The following is a 19,854-nucleotide window of genomic DNA, read 5'->3' as shown; positions in this document are numbered from 1 at the left end:
TCAGCTTAGAAGCAATACCAAAGCAGTACCTCAGTACTGTAGGTGGTCGAAGACCAAAAAGTCTTCAAGAACCGAGCTAGCACAGTGTCCTTCCTAACGGACCTGGCTGTCAACGCAATAGTGCTTCACAAACGGAGGCACTGATGACTATGTCACAGCCAGGCAGACCTCAAGAACGGGCATACCTCATGTCAAAGCGGGGATAACAGCTTTGTTCCTAGTGGAATGGACACTCCAGGGGCTGCTTCTTGATCAGTCAGTGGCAGATCTTAATGCAGAATAATACTCACATCTTCACAGTCATTCTTTTCTGTGCACCATAGGACAACAGAGAAAGTTGACTGTCCCCTTAATGGATCTTGGTATGAACAATGTAAAAGCCTAGAGTTCTTTTGGGGCCCTACCGATGGAGCCTCTCCTCTTCTATAAAGGGATGATGGGGGCATAGTGCTGGAAAAGTGATTTACTGTCAGACAATGGAAAGGAGCCATAATTTCTGGTTGGAAGGCTGCCTTAGCACCTGCTTTTCGAGAAAAAAGGTGATACATGCAGTTGCACTGAAAGTGCCTGCAGTTCACTCAGGCTGACGAGCTGATGTAACTGCAATGGGTAAGACAGACAATCTTCAAGGTCAGGAGACGCAGTGAGCAGCTATGCATAGGCTTGAAGTGCTTGCATCTGAGGAATGATTAGACTAAGTTAAGGGCCCACTGTGACATCATAAATGGTTTGGGCGGGAATGTGTGGCAAAACCTTTAAGAAACCTCACTACAACAGATGATTTAAACAAGGACTGGTGATCTGGCAAACAAGAAAGGCTAAAAAGCCTGAAAAATGACCTTTGCGAGGCCCTGCTGGCCCTAGGTAAAAAAAAACAAAAGGATACCTGACAACTTCATTGATGTACAAGACACTGACTAATACCATACATAAGATACTACATTAAATGGAAGAGCAAATAGGACATTTTGTGGGAATATTAATTGAAGATGAACAGCTGGAGACACAATTGCCTGAGAAAAGAGGCTATAAGCCTAGGTTTTGTTTAGTTAAATGTAAATACTGTATAAAGTACATTACTCTACAATCCAATTGCCGGTGTCTAGATACTCTCAGATAGTGTTGTGATGAACGGTGCGTGGTCACAAGGGAACGTTCTATCACATTTTGGGTGAATGCCCAAAGTTGCAGGTGTTTTTGAAGGGTGATATGAGTAGGTGGCACAATGTAGGTACGCTCTAGAGCGTTCCCCAGAGATGTCTCCTCTGGTAATATAGAGGAGTTCAGATATTTCTAGACATCACAAACTGGTGGCAACACACAGAGATATAGCATGAAGATGAGGCAGTCTGACTGTACCTCTAGTCGTTTCACGGTACAATAAACTGAACTTGTATGTGGCAGAAGAAAAGGGAAAATGTCCCAACCATGGATGCCCTGAAAAGTTTGAAAAAGTATAGAGGGCTTGGTGTAGGTTTACATGTATCATTTGACATAGATACATGTAGAACTTGGATTCTGTTCTTGCCCATGTAGGTACAGGATGTTTTTTCTTGGTGCACAGAAGACGTCTTCAGAAATTTGTTTACATTTTTCTTTTCTGTACCATGACATCAAAAACGACGGCAGGCTTTTTTTTTATAATATATTGTTTTATGTTACAGTATAAAATAAATACCAGTAAAAAAAATTCTTAAAAGAAAAATATGTTTGAAGACCTTGACATTTTTGAAGAAAAATATGTTTGAAATAGTTTCACCAAGTCACAAGGGGTCACTGCTGAACATGAGTAACCTAAATAAGAGATGCAAAAACGGACTAATTTGGCAATTCACAAAATACCAGCGGTATGACTTAAAATATACGCAAATTATGGAATTCCAAGTAAATACCGATTTCTCCTAACTTACAAATGCAGGATGTCTGCAAGCAAAGGAGGTCCGAGGTAAAGGAAATGGGTATTTGCACGTTTTACCCCATACTTTTTATCCACTTGGAAACCATTTGCTATTTGATGAAATCATGTCACCTATGCCCGCAGTGAGCACGGGGTGCTAGTGGTACTTTGGTCTCCTACCTTTTTTTCTCTTGGGTATGTGTGCATTCAGGCTGGGAAACTTTCTCAGTAATGTCAGCATTTATACTTTGTGGGCTTTCCTAACATTCCCAAAGGCCACACCCTGAGCTTCCCCTGTATGATATTCCCCCAGATAGATTACGAAACATACAGCTTTGATAATGTGGAAAAGCCATTCATTTGGTGTATGCCGAGCAGTTTTAAGTTCCACCAGAGACAGAAAATATCCCAGATCCTGATTCTATCAATCCGGAAGTGTTGTCTGCTGCAACCGAACGGCACTTTGGCCGCACCCACTATGTGGAGCTTAGATGTATATAAAGTTCCTGAACCGGGATATGTAAATCTGCAGAACAGAAAGTCATTGGCTATAATTCCTAGGTACCGTTCTACTGTAAACCAAGGCGAAGTGCAATGAGGTGACAAGGAAGTAGGCGCAAAGAGTTTTAGACCAATGAGACCAACAGAATGCTCCATTTCAACATGCAAGTCGATATCAAATGAATAGAAACCATGCACAGCAAGCTCGACATGCGTTCAAATCGCTGACCATTGCTCAACGCTATACATTTCATATTAGATTTAGGGGAGAGTTACCGCAGCCGCTCACTTCAATTTAGAGGACAGCATGTAAAGGAAATGAGAGAGAAAGAGAAACCGTGATATTATAACTCGAGAAAACTCCAAAAACAGAAAGTGATGAGAGGAGAAAAGGAGCAGGGAGCTGGTGATTAGTTTTAACAACCTTAGCAGCACACAAACATCAGGAATCTTGCACTGGTTACATGTCTGTCACTTGTAACAATTCTGCTGATGCTACTAAATTTAAAAGGAGAATCGCAGGACAGGACCTAGAGCGTCAGTTTTTTTCCCTGAAATGTGTCCTTTAATGTATATTCCTGGAACATTGGAGACGTGTCACTAGCTCTACCACTCAGCACCAAGGTTTTATAATGACATAACATGCAAGCATGAGCCAGGCATCACTGCGCCTGCCTGAGCGCTCTTAGCTTCATAAATGTACAGCAAGTGGCGACAAACGGCATCACATGAAACAGAGTCAAACATGCAGTGTCTCCTCATTACCGACAGCAGGAGGCAGAAAGAGTGCAAACTACAGATGCTACACCAGCTACGCAGCAAGGAGGATGCTGAGTAGCAGAATGTGTCCGCAACAGATGTAATGATGTCTAAAAGTGGCATGCCCTCTGCTCAGAAATCTTGCAAAATCATCACTTAGAAAACTCTTGCCAACAAATAGAAAAGCACTGGGTGGCAAGTAAGAATGTGGGGCACATCAAAAGTCTGTGATAAGACAGATCTTTCCAAGTCCAGCACGTCCCTTGCATAGCTGGATGTTATGACTGAACACGTTATCTCGTGAATGTTTCACAGCACTTCTTTAACTTTAGGATTTAGTGGATACTGACAATATATCATTAGGCACATAGGAGGGGTCTAGGAAACAAGGGCGAGGGGATGGAGGCAATATATTTCTCTTGCTTCCCCTTTATGAGCACATTAGGGGAGATGAAACGTGGCCAGTAAAGCCACTCTGTACTCCTCCAAGTATGAACAGTTAGCGGTCAGTGAAGCAGAATTTTTGATGATCAACCCTATATTCAATTATAGGTGGGAAACAGTGAATCGTGGGGTTGTTTTCCATCGAGGAGTTCTGCGTGACATCAAATAGACAACGAGAGCAAAGTTCTAGATGTCTATGCTGTTACTCAGAACCTCAAATAGTAGCCTTGGATCATATTTAAATTATGGCTGTTGATAGTCATAGAAATATCAATGTCTATAGTTCGAGAAATAAAACAAGACAGTACCCACAGACATATCAATGTGCCCAGAATCTATTCTGCAAGACACTTGCATGGCCTCAGTACAAGGTTCTAAAGGCAATCGAACATCAAGTGCATCCATTAGTGAGGCCTACCCTCTCCGCAATCCAAGCCCGAAGGCAAAGGGTTTAAAGATTTTGATGGAGTACTTAGCCCCCAACCATAACAGAGGCAGGAGATCTGCTCTTTTTAGCAACTTGGCAGAAGAGAAAACATAACATGAGGGGGTACAGGAGTAATGTGTACTTGGACAAATCCAACACAATGAATACTAACTTTGCTCCATTGAGCCTCCTCTTCAGTGGGTATCAGTGTGATTGGAAAGAACGCATAATGCATCTGACTCTCTACTGGAAATCCGAGAACAGGGTCTCAGACCCCCTTAATAGGACCAGTGGCAGACGCAGAAATAATTTTGCTGTACTTTAGGTACCAATGCAATAGTTTCATTACGTCTGTGGAACCAAGAAGATGCGAGCAACAACAACAAAAATCACAAAAGTCTCAAAATGGTCACTCTTACAAGCCCCAGGGGGGAAGGAAAAGCCACATACATCGCAGCATGCTTTACAAGCCCATAAAATTGGAGTACTGCAGTGTGCCGCCCCAAGACGTTGTCAAATTCAGTGACTGGCACAGACTCTAACATCACTGACTAGTGTTGCTTCTTGTCCACTGTCGGGCAAATTGTTTTAACAAAATATTTCTCATGTTAGGGGGAAGGCCCACAATTAAAAAAAAAAAAACTTTGTAACTACTGTCGTGGCTACGATGAGATAAAATTTGAGAACTGCAAATTTTCACTGTTTCCCATTTAGTACAAAACGGATGAATACTTGTGGGACTTTTTAATAAGGGCATGAAATTAAACATTCCAAATGTCCTAACAGACTATTCAGGCTGTCTAGTTTGAAGGATCATTCTTTGAGTAACCTCCTTCTTGTTGGGGACTAGAAAGTACCTTCAAAAACCTTAATCTCAAGTATACTTTTAGGTGGCTCTCTTCGTTGTCTCTCCTTCTCGTAATTATACTAGTGGGGCCTTGTGATGTGTGCATACATCAGAAACAGGTAAACCTGAACTAAATTCCTAAAAGATAAGTTACAACCTCCTAATCAATCAAGATGACCCAGTGCAGCAAAAAATAAAGAATTACCTGCCTAGGGATTTCAAGGATCCTGTGATCATTTTCCTTGGCCAAACCCTATATCACTTTCCGGAACTGGAGAACCATCAGAGTTGCATGTGTTACAAATACTTCAAACACCCCTCCACTGCTTTTTATTTCATCTCCTTTGCTGAAGTTATTATATATGTGTCAGACACCCTGATTTCTATTTTGGGAACGCCTGCTTACCTTGGCCCACTCTCTGGCTTTGATTTTCATCTGATTAAAGCTCCGATACTCTGCATAAAGTGCTCCCATTAAGGATCCGATGGAAGTACCGCCCACCATGTCGATTGGGATGCCTGCTTCAATCAGAGCCTTGATGATGCCAACCTGGGAGAATCCCCTGCACAAAAGGAACGAGAAAAACATGCCTTACCAAAAGGGAGAGAACAACCAAGACAAGTTCAACTCAACAAGTACTGTACAAATAAAACTATGCTTTTACCTCATGCCTAATCCTTTCATTATACAATATCCTTACTTTGTGCAGCACGGTACCCATATATTGCAAAGTATTGAAAAACCATCAAGTGTTAGGTGTCTTATGAAACTCTACACACCACACTGCTGCTACTCAGCCTTCCTTCTCACACAGTAACGTAACCCTTTCCTAAATCAAGGAACAGACAAAGCTCTTCGTAAGCAAATTCTCACTGGGAGTCACTCTCTTCAGCATCAGAGATTTCAGAGCAAAAAGATCAAGGGTGCCATCAATACGATCACAACTGCTTTGAAAGAGAAAACTAAAAGACATTACTTGGTGTTTCTAAATGCTTCTCTCTCTGGATGCTATTAGTAATTTGTAATTGCAACACTAACTTGGATGACTGCTCAAATTTCTACTGTGCCACCAATAATCCATTGGAGATGCTTACATCAGACAACTCCTTAAAAGAGCTGTCTGCACCACCAGGACATGTAGTTATTTTAAGACAAGAAGCACACTCTTGCAGAACATTTGAGCAGAAGGATTACAGGTCTTGCAAAACTGTTGTAAATCCTCACAAAGACAGTGTAGGAAAGTACCCTCTTTTTGGCATCTTTACCCTCACTTTTTGCTGGCTATCAGGGTGTTTTGACTGTGTTGACGGGGATCCTGTTAACCAGGACCCCAGTGATTGTGCTCTCGCCCTCTAAATTTGGTTGTTCCTGACTTTGTACACCCCAAATTTGGCATACTGGTGCCCCCATATAAGTCCCTAGTATATGGTACATAGGTACCCAGGGCATTAGGGCACGAGGGGGTTCCCCATGGACTGCAGCATGTATTAGCCACCCATGGGAGCCCATGCAAAATGTGTCCGCAGGCCTGCCATTGCAGCCTCTGTGAAAAGGTGCATGCAACCTTTCACTACAGGTCACTGCACCAGGTCACTGTAAGTCACCACTATGGCACGCCCTCCTAGCCCAGAGGACAGGGTGCAAGTACCTGTGTGTGAGGGCACCACTGCATGAGCAGAGGTGCCCCTACGAACTCCAGCTCCATTTTCCTGGACCTCGTAAGTGCGGGGAAGCCTTTTTACCCGTGTACTGGACACATACACTGTCCAGCTACATATTGGTAACTCTGAACCTGGGCATGTTTGGTATTAAACATGTCAGAATCATATCCCAATACTGTAGCCAGTATTGGTTGTATGATTCCATGCACTCTGGGGGCTCCTTAGAGGACACCCAGCTTTGCTCCCATCAGTTTGCAGGATTTTCCCAGGCAGCCCACGCTGCTGCCATCCTACAGACAGGTTTCTGCCCTCCTGCTGCTTGACCAGCTGAAGCCCAGGAAGGAAGAACAAAGGATTTACTTTGGGAGTGGGAGGCAACAACCTCCCCCTTTGGAAATAGGTGTTACATGGCTTGGGGGAGAGGGGATAGCCTCCCCAAGCCACCGGTATGCTTTAAAGGGCACAAATGGTGCCCTGCTTGCATAAACCGGTTTGCACTAGTCCAGGGACCCCCAGACCCTGTTCTGGCGTGAAACTGGACAATGGAAAAGGGAGTGACCACTCCCCTGTCCATCACCACCCCAAGGGTGGTGCCCAGAGCTCCTCCAAGTGGCCACTTGATTCTGCCATCTTGAATCCAAGGTAGGTAGAGGCCCCTGTGAGCATCTGAGTGGCCAGGTCAGGCAGGTGATGTCAGACTCCTCCTGATAGGTGGTCACCCTGCTAGGTGACCAATCCCCCTTCCTGGGCTATTTAGGGTCTCCCTCTTGGATGGGTCCTGAGATTCAGCATGCAAGATTACAGCAGGACTCCTCTGCATTGTTTACTTCATCTTCTGGCCACTAGGACTGCAATTGGACCCTCTAGGAACCGACAATCTGCAACTCCAGCAACTACTCTGTTTTGCAACATTGTTTCTCCGGCTCCTTCCAGCAATTGCAACATTTCCCTGGCTGTGCATTCTGTGAGGGTGAAGAGTCTTCAGCCTCCACAAGAAGCAAGAAGGAATCTCCCTTGGAGTGAAGGAGTCACTCCCCTGCATCCGCGGGCACCAACTGTGGCTGCGTGGATCATCTTTCCTGCAAAACTGTGTGGATCCTGCAACACTGGGGGTGGTGGTGGTCCCCTTGGTACTCTCTACCAGCTGTCCGACTTAGGAGATAGTAAGCTATTGCTTGTCTTTGCAGGACAGTACCCCTGTGCACCATAACTCTACCAAAGCTTGTTGGCTCTTCTTCCAAGGGATCTTCTGGCTCCGTGTAGTCCCGGCCTCCAGAACTCTTCCCTGCAAAGCAGAGACTTCTGCAGCTGCTTCAGCAAAGTGGGACTCCTCTCCAGGGGTGCTAAGTGGACCTCACTGCGACTCCTGTGCCTGCGAGTTGCCTGTTGGGGCTACATCCTCGATTTCTGGCTCTCCTCACTGCTGAGGGTCGCCTGGGACTAACCTCCTTGGGTTAAGTCCACCGGGACCTTCCTGGTCCCCAGCAGCTCTGCAACTCTTCTTCTGAAACCCTTGCCTTGGCCAAGGCTTGGTGGTGGTTCTTCCACACCACTGACTGACTGCAACTCTTCTTCCGATGTGGGACATCGTCTGCATCATTCCTGGAATTCTTCACCTGCTCCTGTGCTGCATAGCCAACTCCTGGTCTTCACCGTCAACCTGGTCCAGCACCTCCAGAAGGGTGGGTAGTGGCTCCTTCCCCAACCGGGCACTCCAACTGGAACTGGACTTGGCCCCTTTCATTTGCAGGTCCTCTTCTGTCAGGACCCATCTTCGGTTTCTTCCAGACTTGCTTGGGTCTTGCATAGTCCTTTTACAAAGCTTACCTGTGGGTTTGGGGAAAAAACAGGTACTTAACTCTTCTCTACTGGTCACTGGGGGGTACTCTGGTACTTACCCTTTGGGGTTCCTAGTTCCTCCAGCTCCCCTCTACTGATTCCACTACCTTGGGTGGGGGTCTGACTTTTGCATTCCACTTACTTAGTATATGGTTTGGTCTCCTCCTAGGGTCCTCAGTATTTTCTGTTATTTCACTGTTTTCTATTGCCTTCTATGCCAATACCTGACTTCTAATGTGTATATAATAGTATGTTTACTCACCTGCTAGCAGAGTATTGCCTATACTGTATTTTAGTATTTGTGTTACCATAATAAAGTACCTTTGTTTTTGTAACAATGTGTGGTTCTTTCATGTGTGTAAGAGCTGTGTGACTATAGTGGTAGTGCATAAGCCTTGCATGTCTCCTAGTCTTCGCTGCTTATCTATAGCTACCTCTAGAGAGCCCTGGCTTCCTAGACACTGCCTACACCTCACTAATAAGGGATATGTGGACCTGATATAAGGTGATAACACCGTAGGTGCTCACCACACACCAAGCCAGCTTCCTACAGATGGGCCAGAGAAGAGAAGACGGCATGCTCCTCAACCAAAAATACCTTCTATCAACCAACACACAGAACACAAAATGCTGGGGAACGAAACAAACACGAGCCTCCACTTTAGAAAGTGTGATACAAGAATTCATGTCTTGCAACACAAAACAGGCCATCAGCTAACGACCACAATTCCTGATGTCACCGTCACCTGAAGGTCACTTGTGAAGAAAACAATCAGTGCATAAGCACCGTTAGTGGGGTAATAACCCTGTTACTTCAATGTTTTGTAACACATCGGTTATTTAACTTCATCCTGAAATTCACTTCTTTTGTGAAGACAAATTACAATGCAATCTAATGTGCTGGACACCATTATATCAGCAGAAGGTGCCTCTGCCAGAGAGGAACAAGTCATTATTAGCAAAACTATAAAAAGGTGTAAAAATATATGAAAAGATAAAAGCAAAGATTTACAACACTTTTACCATGTAATTTTCATAATATATTGCTTCCTGAATGCACTCTCAGTGTGGAGAGTGGGAGCCTACTATATTTTATGATAAGCATATTTTCTGTAAAATGTAATAATATGGTGAAGTGAAATATAAAGTAACCGAGGTCAAATCAAAACTGGAGACCCTATGGATTAAATTCCTCTTGCCAATTACCTGTTGCTGAATTCAGAATTTAGCCTATTTTTCAGAAATGCATAGGCTACAGGAATCGTCCATGGGTTTCACACGTTTCTAACCCAGACTGCAAGTAGGTTGAAAACACAAACATAAATGCAATACAAACTGTAGTAAAAAATGTATTTTGACACAATTCTACTAGTTACTGAAGGTGAGAATATGGTGATAGTAGCAAACCTTTAGTTGATGTCTTTTGTAGGAAAAAAAGTGTTCCTGTTTAGCAGGTTATCCCTATGTTTCCCCCCGCAAAACAAAACCAAAATGTTATATTTTGACTTTTTTTATTGTGTCCTCCTGGGAAAACTTAAAACCCTGGGTACCTTTAGAAATAGCCAGGATGCTGGAAAAAACACAAATTTGGCATGGATACCTTATGTGGAAAAAGTTACGCCAACGTAAGCATGACGTACCCCACATATCAAATAAGTATTGGGAAAGCCAATAGGTCTGACATTGGCCACAAGCTTTCTAGAAATTCTTCTTTTGCTATTCTTACTGCAAAACTTTATTTTGGGGGAATATGCCAGGCCCTCATCAATCTGAAAAAATATAATTTGCTACAGGCAAAAACGTTTTTTTTGGGCACAAAAAAAACACACACACACATTACTATAGTACTCCCTGACACTGAAGAAGACTACTTTGTGCGCTTTGGGAAAAAGCAGCATGCTATAACTCGTAGTGAAGTCAGCCAATGGCTGAAGTGGGCTGCTACATTGTCCCTTAATGCATTTATGGAGTGGGTGAAAGAAAAATGTGAATGACACCAACCACAGACTAATGGTCGACATCTGGCTGAAACCCCTGTAAGTAACTATATTATACACATAATTTTAGTAAAATCAAAAGGACTTGTCTAACACAGATGTTAGTCCGAATTTGGCTGAAGAAAGACAAAGGAAATAAATAAAATCACAATGAAAGATGGGACGAATACAAGAGAGAAACACGAAGAAAAGAAAGAAGGCAAGAGGGAAGGTGAGAAAGGTTGAAAGAAAAAAGAGGAGGAGGAAAGAACAAGGAAAAGACGACAAAAGGTGGCAAGAACAAAGGCAAAAATGAAGGAAAGAGAAAGAAGGAAAGAAAGAGAAAGAAAGAAGAGATAAAGAGAAGAAAAAGGAAGGAAAGAAAGAAAGGCAAGCATGAAAGGCAAGAGAAAGAAAGACAGAAAGAAAGAAGGAAAGAGAAAGAGAAAGAGAAAGAAGGAAGAAGGAAAGAAGAAAAGAAGAAAAGAAAGAAAGAAAGAGAAAGAAAGAACAAATGCAAGCATGAAAAAAGACAATGTGAAAAAAATTAAAGAGCAAAAGAAAGAAATAAAGAAGGAAACAAAGGAGGAAAGGGAAGAAAGAAAAGGAAAGAGGGAAAGAACGAAAAAGAAAGAAAGAAAAAAGGAGTAAAAAAGAATAAAATAACTCAATTAGAGCAAAAAGAATGAAGAAAAACAAGAAAAAGAAGGAAGAAAAATAGTAAACAAAGAAGGAAAGAAAGAACAGAGAGGAACAAAAGTACAAAGAGGAAAAATTAATACAGAACAGTTTGCAAAGCACACAATCTGGTATGCTGTGAAATAACAGCAGTCAAAAACGCAAAACACTCCAAAAAGAATTTACAACAACATTGACGGGACATGTGATTTGATAAAGAAGTGTGCACTAGAAGGTCCTGCTATCACATCATGCTCTAAATAGAAAGGCTTCTATATTTTGGAGGAACCAGGTTATTGAAAAGATCTCGATTCATGGGACGGATACATTCAATGATAATTAAAGGCTATGCCTCAAGATACATTGCCATCGCATGATCACCTCCTAAAATAGACTGGCATATAAATAACAAGCACAGCCACAAATGACTAATTTGAAGAAAGGGGATACTATTAAACAATGTTTTACAATATATGTGTATATTTAGTCTTACGTGTGATGTTTTTCGAAAAGTACGTTTATGTTTGATGTTTTTGGCAAGTGTGTATGGTTTAGTAAATCCAGGTACTGTGAGCAAACTAAGATCACTTCCCTTTATACAGCTGAAATGAATGAATGAAACTTCTTGTGCCATTTATTGGGCTTTCCTGAGATACATTTAGGTCTTCACTGTGCTGACCTATGATCGATGATTCTTTCCTGATATGTCTTATTTTCGTTGGGTTTACTTTCGGCCAGACGTATTAATATGATTTGGGAGTACTTATAGCGTTCTTACATCTAAACATAAAGGTAACACAAAGTAATTATAAAGTAAAAAACAAAAACACTGGCACTAAAGGAACTAGCCAGTTGTGATCCTTGTTAGAGAGCAAAATTCAATCACTCAAAGGAAAGGACACTAGTGGCTTAAGTAGACTGATCCATTGCCACAGCTAAATGCAGTAGAGGGCGGAAGCAACATGTGAATGACACCACAGACCAATGGATGAAGAGAGGTGACTGAAAGCACCCATATGTAAGTAAATTATACATATTTTAGAAAAACCAAATGGTCTGGGCTAGCGCCAGACCTCTAAAGGACTCTGCACTTGGGAGTGAAAAATGTCTCAGCAGTTAAAGGGTTAACATGTCTAGCTATCCTAGTGAAAATATCAGTTGGCAGGTTATGAATGGTCTCTACTGGAACCGATTTTGTGATATGTGTTTATGGACAGAATTTAAAGGTATATGCTTTATTAACCCTTGCACCAGGCAGGATGTAGCATTGCAGTGGTTTATTTCACAGCTATCACATTTTAAACATCCCCTTGTTAACTCTTTACTATACTCTGTACTGTTTTTGCTCTTCCTCCTGAAAACATAATTTAATTTGTAACTGACCAGAGTGTAAATGTCCCTCCCCGGCTGGTCACAGAGGGCTGTTCTTCTCTCACAACAGAGTGGTCTCCGGTGCATGAACAAGAGGGTTTGAGATTCTACATTAGGCTGTGATCAAGAAGAGTAAAACGCTGGGCCTCACCAGAAGCATCCTGTTCACATTGCATAAACAACCTCAGCATTCCTGACCCTCTCCAAACCGTATGCCAAGGGGCAGTGTTTCAGGGAGTGTCATCAGCAGCCCCTCACTAACAAAGGCAGCGCAATCACCAGCTACTCGCCTCAGCGTCCGGATCTTCAACCAAATGAATGGAGGCAATAAGCTTACGCTGTCTGAGGAAGCTGTCTTCTCCCTCCAACTTTTGACCTGCTACAACCAGGTGCATCCAAATGAATCCCACTTTCCTTTTATAATTAATACTGTGTGTTTATCGTGAAGATGAACATCACAAGATATTTACTCCAGCATTTGCAGAATCTCCCTCTCAGTGTTTGCGTAACTCACCCATATCTTTCCTCACATTGCTATGATCTGCTTATATTTCCTTACATTGCTGTGCTCTTCCTTCAAGCACAGCCTAAAACTCTTTGATATTTCCCAGTATATGCGTCCAGCCATTACTTTAAGCTTCCAGCCTCAGAGATGATCAGCTAACATTGCTGGAGTGGTGGCCTAGTGGTAGCCTCGCAATGGACAAACTGTTTACCTGATTCTAGTATGTATCACTAACCGCATGCAAGTCTTGCTGTTTCTCTTTATATTTCTGCATTCTCAAATTGCATGTTATCTCTGTATGTTAAAAGAATCCTCGGTATTTTTAAATCCTGCATGAAAAAGTGACCTTTACTTAAAACTTCTCATAGTCTCCTTAAGACAGGTAGTCTGGAGTCAGTTCTTTGGCTTGAAATTAGTGCGACCGAGGTGAAAGGGTCTCCCTGCCGCTCTTTGTCTGATTGCAAATGGCTATTGAGAGTGGAGGACCTTTGGGCTAACAATCCTTCTCAACACCTTATCAAATTGGTTATTAAAAAGTGTGTTCAGCTCTGGTCCTACCGTTCAGATCGAGCTCTCCTTGCCAAGCATAAACATGCCTGGGCGGTTATTAATTCATTCCGGCCAGCTAACACAGCAAACTATCTTTCCTGCCCTTATGGCATTTGTTTGAAAGAGAAATTGCATGGCTCTAAGGATGGGTGATTGGGCCTTTTTGAGGCATTCACCCACCTGGCTGCCCAACCTAGGGGTGGGTGTCATGTGCAGGGGTTGTGGCAGCTGTGACAAATCCATTGAACACGTGGTCTGCCTGTTTCCATCTCTGCTTAAAGAGCGTAGATCCATGTTGAGGAATAAGTAGAATGCTTTGTGGGTCTGCTCCTGTCAGCAGGCTGTTATTATGTCCTTGGACCCTGAGAATACAATGGTGGATGTTTTGTTGACTAAATTTATTAATGCACCCAGGCCAAGTTCATCAGGGGCAGTGATTTATGGTGTGTCAAAACTATCTTCTTCTCTTTCTCCTTTGGGATTTATACTAATTTTGCACAGTCATGAGTTTTTAATTTCTTAATATGTATTTTAATATTTTGTTGGTTGCCATTTTATTGTGGAACAACTAATGCATTCAAGCACTTTAAGGGCCCAGACAGTCGTCGGATCCATGTTTACTGTTTATGAGGTGGGTGTCTGGCTTGCCGGGAGGCCCGGAAGTAATCCTAATTATAATTATTTGCAATGTTATACTTTGCAGCTGGATCCCCAGCTAATAAGGGAATGTTTTCATTTTGATGTTAATGTATATAAATTAGTTAAGTAAATTATTGTGTTTTTAATGTCTGATATTAACATCGTGTTTTACCGGTAGCTCAGATTCCTCAATTTTTTTATTGTATCATTTGATAGCTCTAGGTTTTAAATTGCAATGGATTGTCGCCTTTAGTTGTTTTTCTTTCCGATTGCCCTCTCCTTCCCTTCTTTTCCTGACATGCCTGGTCTCTTACCACATCCTCTTTAAGTCACATGCGTCATTGACTTAATGTCTATTAACATATTTCTACAAACTCCCCACAACTCCTTTCAAAGATCAAAATCTCGTCTTTTTTGAAAGTCGTAACCCTGCTACCAAACAATAGTAAACCTCTTCTACCCAAAAATATATGTATGAGCTCAAATAACACCCTCCTACTAATGATCACACAAAATTCCTATTAATTGTAATCTACCACAAAGGATCTGGAATGAATGCATGAAATGGTTTGATTTATCACTGGCCGAACCGTTAACCTTGGGTTCCGGAGCAGCGTGCTGCCCGGCGTAAAGCACTTCATCGACTAATCAGAGGTAAAAAGCACTACCAAAATACAATTATAAATACAATTTGCATGGGCTATAAATTTCTTTTCAATCTGATGCTAGCAGAAAGTTCAGGAACAGGACCAACACCAAATACAAAAAATGTCACTAGGGCAGGGAGAGGGCTTCAGACATAAATTGTTAACAACATTTACATTTTCCATATTCAAGAATGCACCCAGAAGACTGTCATCGTTATTTACGGTCCTGATTCAAGTGCTAAAGCGTTGTGATTCCTTGTGTCAGCTGTCATAACACTGTCAGCATGCCCATTGTTATCCTGTTCCGAATCAGCATGGTGAATAATAAAATGGTACATCCTAGTAGGGAGGCGCTCATCATTTCAGGGCACGGTGCCATGTCAGCTTCGGATCGAGATATCAATCATCCAGTATGAGCAACATCTGTATAATCACAAGGTCGGCTTTGGTAATGTGCTTTAATTAGCATGAACCTTCATTGCTGCTCAAGATCTTTGTTGAACAGTTACTCTGTGAGCACGGATCTGGCCTGGTCAGGTGTCAGAGAGGTATACTTAAGTGTGCTGTGCAACAACAATCATCAATGCCAGGTAAGTTCAGCCGCTGGTGCTACATCATGCCTCACTGCACGATAATCTAACACAAGATTTGACCCAACATGCTTGTCAGGAACTAGGAGGCGAAATGAAATTGATAATGAAAAATAGTGTTTTGCGGTGGACCGATTTAAATCAGATTTTAACAATACATGTATGCAAAATTCAGCTAACAACAGAAACCAATCATCAAAACATAATGACCAACCAACCAGAAACAAATTGCTATAAAAAAAATTCATTAGCATTCATGCTTTTAATTGGCAATCAAGTATTCTGAAAAGTGATCACACAGTGCGACCAATGTGAAGAAGAGATGTGTATACAAAGATGAAACAAATTACTCTTGACCGAAGGGAGTAAGAGACAGGTTGGTAGTCTGTGCATATTTGTGTTTTCTAGTCAACCGCGATTTGACCTCTATGATGAGTAGGGGGTCACCATCAGGACTGGGTAATGTAGCAGAGCACTGCAGACTGGAAAAAAAACTAAGGGCTCACCTGCAAGCTCACTGGTCTTCACGCTCAACATTAAAATCTAAAGGCGAGTTAGGAGCATGGAGGATCAGAAGCTGCAACTCCTCAATGCTTGAGGCTCTAGTATAAGGACATCATCCACAAGTGTAAGGATATTTGTGTTTTGACCACTGACTCCACGTTGCACTTAGCCCAGCAGCACACCCTCACATTAGTGGCCACCAACTTAATTTTGCCCATTGACTTTATTTTAGCATTAGCCACCGCCACGTTAAAAGCTACAAGTAATTTTCCATTCTCAAGTTATATAATGTGCTCATGTTTTTATTTTGCGTGTTTGCATGTTCTTTTCTCACCAAGGGCTGAGGCTGATAAGAATGTACTAGGCTGGCAAAGAATGGTTTTGTTTTGATTCAGGGCACCTTGGGATTTTGGCCAAGTCCCGACGTGTTCTTTTCAAAGCTGGCCTAAAGTAATCAGCATTTTTTGAATAATAAACTTATGAGGATGGAATTTCTAGAATTTCCATCTCTTGTTTGTTCAAAGTATAAGAGGCCGAGACCAGATGGACCAGGGAGTGATTCAGACGATGAGGTGTGTCATCCTTCCCGTGAGGATAACTGATCTCTCTCTCCGCGATCCATTCTGGGATCTGGCGAAATGATGCGGATAGGAAGGAGATGAAGCAGATGTGTCTGTGCCTCATGGTGATGCATACTTTAATTCATTATTTGCTTTACATTATAATATAGATACATATATTTGCTGTGTATATTGCAGTGGAGGATCATTTGTACATGTTCTCATTTCATTGCTGTGACCATTTTTAAATGTGTGCATTCAGCATGTTGACCTTCCTTTATGAACCTTGCGAAGTGAATTAATAAATGTCTTCTTTAGACTAAGAAGGGCATTCCAGAGATTTTTGTCAGTGCATGGGTGTTTCAGCTCAGTCATTAGAGAAGCAAAACATGTTGCCGTAGTGGGACAGTCTAAAGGGAGGTTGGAAGTTGAAAGTGTACGATTTAAAAGTGAAAATATGTGTGGCAGAGTTAAAAGAGGCACCGCAAAACTTTTCTGAAAATGCATGTGACATTAAAATGCCTTATGATGTCTTGGCAAATTAGTTTTCTTGTTTATCAGGACTTTCTAAATTTTGGGATGGGTGCTTGGATAAAACAGAATTAATAACTGTACGTATATGTTTAAAAAAGTTGCTTTTTTAACAGAATAATTACCCTTTTGTTCTTAGCAGAAGGGTTTGGATACTTTTGTCTGCTTACAGAAAAATGCATGAGAGATGTAAGCAGTTAAAATATGAAAATAAGAAATTACAGAAACAACTTGATGGCACAATAAATACTGCAACTATGCGGTCTTTTCAGACTAAGTTATTACACTATAAGGCTGATATCTACGAAGCCATCCCAGAGAAAGCTGATTTTTCACATTCCAGTAATGAGGAGGTTAAAAAAGGTGGGGGCCAGTGTGAGCTACATGAGCAGAATGTAGTTCGTACTCAGCCAATATTTGGACGAAAAATAAAGAGTAGCCCACAGAAATTTGCAGGAGTTGAAATGCATCGTTTAAAAGATTACACCCAGCAAGAAGTTAAGGATGTTAAAGATATATTCAAGGAGCTTTTGCAGAGTAAAATGTGGCTAGGACAGAGAGAGGTTGCTACAAGTAAAACAAAAGATTTTGGGGTCTGCTACTCCTCGCACTAAGCAAGAGACACAGTGATTCATGGGATTGATTGAATTTTGGAGACAGCAGTACCCTCATCTTAGTAAAATCTTAACTCTTTGGAACAAAGTGACCTGAAAAAAACATGAGTTTGAATGGGGTGAAGAGCAGCAGTGTGCTTTTCATTTGGCAAAATCAATAATTCAACAGGCTTTAGACTTGTGGACAGTGCAGGAAAGAGACATTGTGTTGCACGTAACTATCCAGGGACAGTATGTAGATTTCAGCAGGTGGCAAAAGCAGAGAAGAACATGAGTGTCCCTGGGGTTTTGGACTAAAAAAATATCTGATGACTCTGAAAAACTGGAGAGGGCATGTAAATGAAGAACTCCAGATTCTGAATAACAGACCATTACAAAATGCTGAAACTCTCCTGATACAACCACATGTGGCCACCAACACCATTGTGTACTGGGAAATAAAACCTGGAGCTTCAGCTCCCTTAAGAGCCACACCAGAATCTGCATGTCCTGACCTACATGCTTACAAAATAGCCTAACTTGTCATGAGTCCAGTGTATGGAGGATTGGTGAGGAGGGACTGCCCCAGCCCTTCTGACAGTACAAGGAAAGAGAGGTTTTGGCTCAACTGACAAAAGCCCTGGTACTGAGGTGTGGGTGGAAACCCCAAATGGCCCTCCAGAAGCTGCAGAAATCATAGCAAAGGGCCTTAAAACTAGGAAAGGAAAATGGGAGCACATTTCAGCTGACAAATGTTATTTGCAAGAAAGATCATACTTATTTCTTTTACAGATCATACTACGACTTGCCACTGACCAGGAGTGTGCTGTGTGGTCTCCCGTCGGGTGTATGCATGTGGGGTCGGGAGGGACAGCACCCCCAACCTGTACCTGATTGATTGATAACTTTGCGCAACACCCCTGCTGCTTTTGAAGGGCAATACCTATGGTTCCATTTGGCGCAAGTTGTGCTTCACAAATCAAAGTTCTGCATGGGAATAATGCAGAGTACCATGGATGTTCCATCAACCTGTTTCATTGCAATTCTAATGGAACCAACAACATGGCTTTTTATCACCTGGTGACTGCTGCCAGTCTCATTAAGCATGTTTAAGTTGCCAGTGTATATTGCAGTGGAGTATCATTTGTACATGTTTTCATTTCATTGCTGTGACCATTTTTTAAACGTGTGCTTTCAGGTGCTTTCAGCATGCTGACTTTCCTTTACAAACCTTGCAAAGTGAATTAATAAATGTCTTCTTTAGCCTAAGAAGCGCATTACAGAGATTTTTGTCAGTGCATGAGTGTTTCATGCCCGGTCATTGGTGAAGCAAAACATTTTGCCGTAGTCGGACAGTCTAAAGGGAGGTTGGAAGTTGAAAGTGTACGATTTAAAAATGAAAATATGTGTGGCAGAGAGTTAAAGGAAGCACCACAAACCTTTTCTGAAAATGCATGTGAAATTAAAATGCCTTATGATGTCTTGGCAAATGAGTTTTCTTGTTTATCAGGACTTTCTAAATTTTTGGGATGGGTGCTTGGATAAAACAGAATCAATAACTGTACTAATATGTTTAAAACAATGCTTTTTGAACAGAAGATGTTCTTAGCAGGAGGGTTTGGGTACTTATGTCTTCTTACAGAAAAATGCATGAGAGATGTAAGCAGTTAGAATATGAAATAAGAAATTACAGAAACAACTTCAAGGCACAATAAATACTGCAACTATGCTGTCTTGTTTCAGCACGGTCATTAGTGAAGCAAAACAACAGGTGAGCTTGTGAAGTAAACATCTAGAGGAAAAATACAGCTTGTAGGTTTTCTTCCGGATGGCAAGTGCAGTGCGAGTGTTGAATGGCTTATGTCCTACAAAGGTGGGAGAAATGCATTCCCTTGTACTGGAGCATTTGGCGGAGGACATAAGAAAGGCTTGGGCAAAATACTGAGAAAGCAAGCTTGTGGGGTAGGGTGCACATCCAGCAAAGATGTTCAGTGCCCAGGAGAGGAAATCTTACATTCAACATTCAGTCATCGAGGTAAGAATTGACAAATATCTCTGACTAACCAATAAGTGCAGGTACCAAATCAAAAAGGTAAACTGGTTAACCTGTAGTGTTCTCCAGTCACTGTAAACTGATGAAATTCCTGTGACATGCTTAGACTGGGATGTGAAAATAAGGGGCATGGAGGTCCAAAGACATGAACAAGCCCTGTCTTCAAGTCTTCAATCATTTGAGACAGGGCAACTACTGTGAATGTATGCTGGCAAAATAGTTTATTTACATAATTCAAGTCCAAGATGTAGCAATTACCCCCTCCTGTGGAAAGATGTCAAA

General features: G+C 41.9%; 1 protein-coding gene across 2 annotated transcripts in view; it reads right to left on the bottom strand.

Moving 5' to 3' along the window:
* Positions 1 to 19,854, bottom strand: part of PNPLA7 (patatin like phospholipase domain containing 7) — a 1,294,112-nt gene that overhangs the window by 340,203 nt on the left and 934,055 nt on the right. For both annotated transcript variants that reach the window (XM_069241381.1, XM_069241380.1), the window contains exon 27: positions 5,282 to 5,438. In XM_069241381.1, the coding sequence (XP_069097482.1) occupies positions 5,282 to 5,438 (157 nt within the window). The remainder of the gene's footprint in view (positions 1 to 5,281; positions 5,439 to 19,854) is intronic.

Source organism: Pleurodeles waltl, chromosome 6, assembly GCF_031143425.1.
Source record: "Pleurodeles waltl isolate 20211129_DDA chromosome 6, aPleWal1.hap1.20221129, whole genome shotgun sequence".
Lineage (NCBI taxonomy): Eukaryota > Metazoa > Chordata > Amphibia > Caudata > Salamandridae > Pleurodeles > Pleurodeles waltl.
The sequence above is the reverse complement of the archived record's forward strand: the minus strand, read 5'-3'. Positions and strand labels throughout refer to the sequence as shown.